General features: G+C 33.3%; 1 protein-coding gene across 1 annotated transcript; it reads right to left on the bottom strand.

The window, feature by feature from the left end:
• Positions 1-619: 619 nt before the first annotated feature.
• LOC111901774 (3'-5' exonuclease) lies at positions 620-1,844 on the bottom strand. Its single transcript, XM_023897648.3, has one exon. The coding sequence runs from the start codon at positions 1,403-1,405 to the stop codon at positions 758-760; it is 648 nt and encodes a 215-aa protein (XP_023753416.1). The 5' UTR covers positions 1,406-1,844; the 3' UTR covers positions 620-757.
• Between the last annotated feature and the right edge of the window lie 223 nt (positions 1,845-2,067).

Consider the following 2,067-nt stretch of genomic DNA (forward strand, 5'->3'; position numbering starts at 1 on the left):
TGATAAATAACCGATTTTGATAAATAAGTTTAAAATTTTTTCCTAATAAATAAAATAAAGATTTTTTTTGTTATATAACTTGCTTTTTTCTTATGTCAATTTGTGGTAATTTTAAATAGATATCGATTTTATTGATTTTATTAATGGATTTTTATATATATATATTTTTAAAATTAACCTACATAATACATACATCACACAACTAATATACCTATTATATAAATAACTTTTTTCAAAATCACCAATTTGATTAAAAACTTAAAAGTGAGTTTTAGAGCATCTGTCTTTGTCATGGAACTTTCAACAAGATTTGTTTAAATGGTTAAAACTTATTCGATTAAAAAAATATCTAATTATATACGTACACATGCAAATGGATAAAAATCAGAAAGTATACATAAAGTCACCCTTATGTCAAGTTCCATTTTAATAGTGGATAAAATAACTGAAGCAACTTTGTTAAAATGACGAATTTGTACAATATAAATCACTTCCGATCGACGATCGTATTTGAATTGCCTTTTGTTACGATAAAAGATAGGATCATAAGATCAATTGATAAAAATGAGTTTTAGTTAAAAAAAACAAATAGGTATTGTAATTAATCTGCACCAAATCATCCGAAATCCATTCATTCAATTAAAGCATCATATCCCTAAATCATCAAAAAAACATTCACTACTAAAATCATTAAGAACCCTAACATGTTCTTGTCAAACAATACCTTAGATCGTAGAATCATAGATTGCGAATTCAATCAGTTATAATTTCCAGAAATCAAAATGCTCCCAATCTTATAACTCAAGAAAGCATCGATGCACGCATACTGCACTTGCGCCAGAGTCAGCCGTTCATCATCCCAATCGCTCATCGTAACATTCTGGGGTTTGATCAACTCCTTTCCGAGGACCCTTCTCGTCAACCCTTTCAACCCTGCATTCCGAAGATTCCTCATGCCATACTCCTCTGCTGCCAAATCCCCAATGTCAGCCGTATTCGCAACCTCCAGGTTCCAATTCTGCATAAGTTTCTCTACGTCGTTATTGATCCCGACGCCGACGAATGTGTAGGAGGGATTGCGGAGGAAGTTTTTGAGCGACTGAGGCATTGTAGGCGAGAAGAGGAGTTGAAAAATCAGACAGCGGCGTCCCACGCACAGTTGGAGGGTAGCCACAGGGTTTTCGTAGCTCCGAATGAGATTAGGACGCCACTCAACATCGACGCCGACGACGAGGGAGTGGGGACGACGGCGGTATTTGTGTTCGATGCGGGTTACCCACACATCGACGATGGATGGTGTTTTTGTGACTATAGGTAGAACAGTGTCTTCAAAGAAGGTGACCTCAAAAGTGTCGTGGGTATTGTTGGGGGTCTCATGCTCAAAACGTCTGATCGACATCGCCATTGTTATCGCCTCTGTGAAGTGAAGGAGCTTGATTTTGGGAGAGAATAATCGATGGGTTTAAAGGAATCGGAATCGGATTTGAAATTTTATAGAAAATGGCAGTAAAACCTGTGAAAGAAAGCACAACAATGCTTTGCGTTGATGGTGGTTTTTTTTATAATTTTACTTTTAGCCCTCATAGATACATTTCTTTTTACTTAATGGTCCATTAAACTCAAAGTTTCATCAAACAAAATCCAATTTTTTGTTTTGTATGGAACGAGGGTCGTGAGGTCTTGTACATTTTTCTGCTGGTGTACAACACACTCTATAGTTTTTACTTTTTAGGGGCTTTTGACAAAAAAAATTTATATCTGATAAAATATGATTGTTTGTCACTCTGACGATTTTAAAAGTGTTAGTGTCTAATGTTTGTTAGAATTATTATTTTTTCCCTTAAGTTTACAAATTTACAAAATAAAAAAAAACCCTCAAATATGAAATAACATTTGCCAAAAAAGAAAGAAGTAAATTTTATAAATAAAAAATTATCATAAGTATATTTTTCAAATTTGACATGAAAGTCATTACATTTATCAATTTTTTTGGTTTTGTCTCTAAAAAGTTTGCTATTACAAGTAACAATGGCAAAATAAAAAAAAATAGCAAATTTTAGACATCAA

This window comes from Lactuca sativa, chromosome 9 (genome assembly GCF_002870075.4).
Source record: "Lactuca sativa cultivar Salinas chromosome 9, Lsat_Salinas_v11, whole genome shotgun sequence".
NCBI classification, from domain to species: domain Eukaryota; kingdom Viridiplantae; phylum Streptophyta; class Magnoliopsida; order Asterales; family Asteraceae; genus Lactuca; species Lactuca sativa.

Bases quoted from the DNA above. Each gene is read 5' to 3' on its own strand.
- LOC111901774 (XM_023897648.3), bottom strand. From the start codon at position 1,405: ATGGCGATGTCGATCAGACGTTTTGAGCATGAGACCCCCAACAATACC.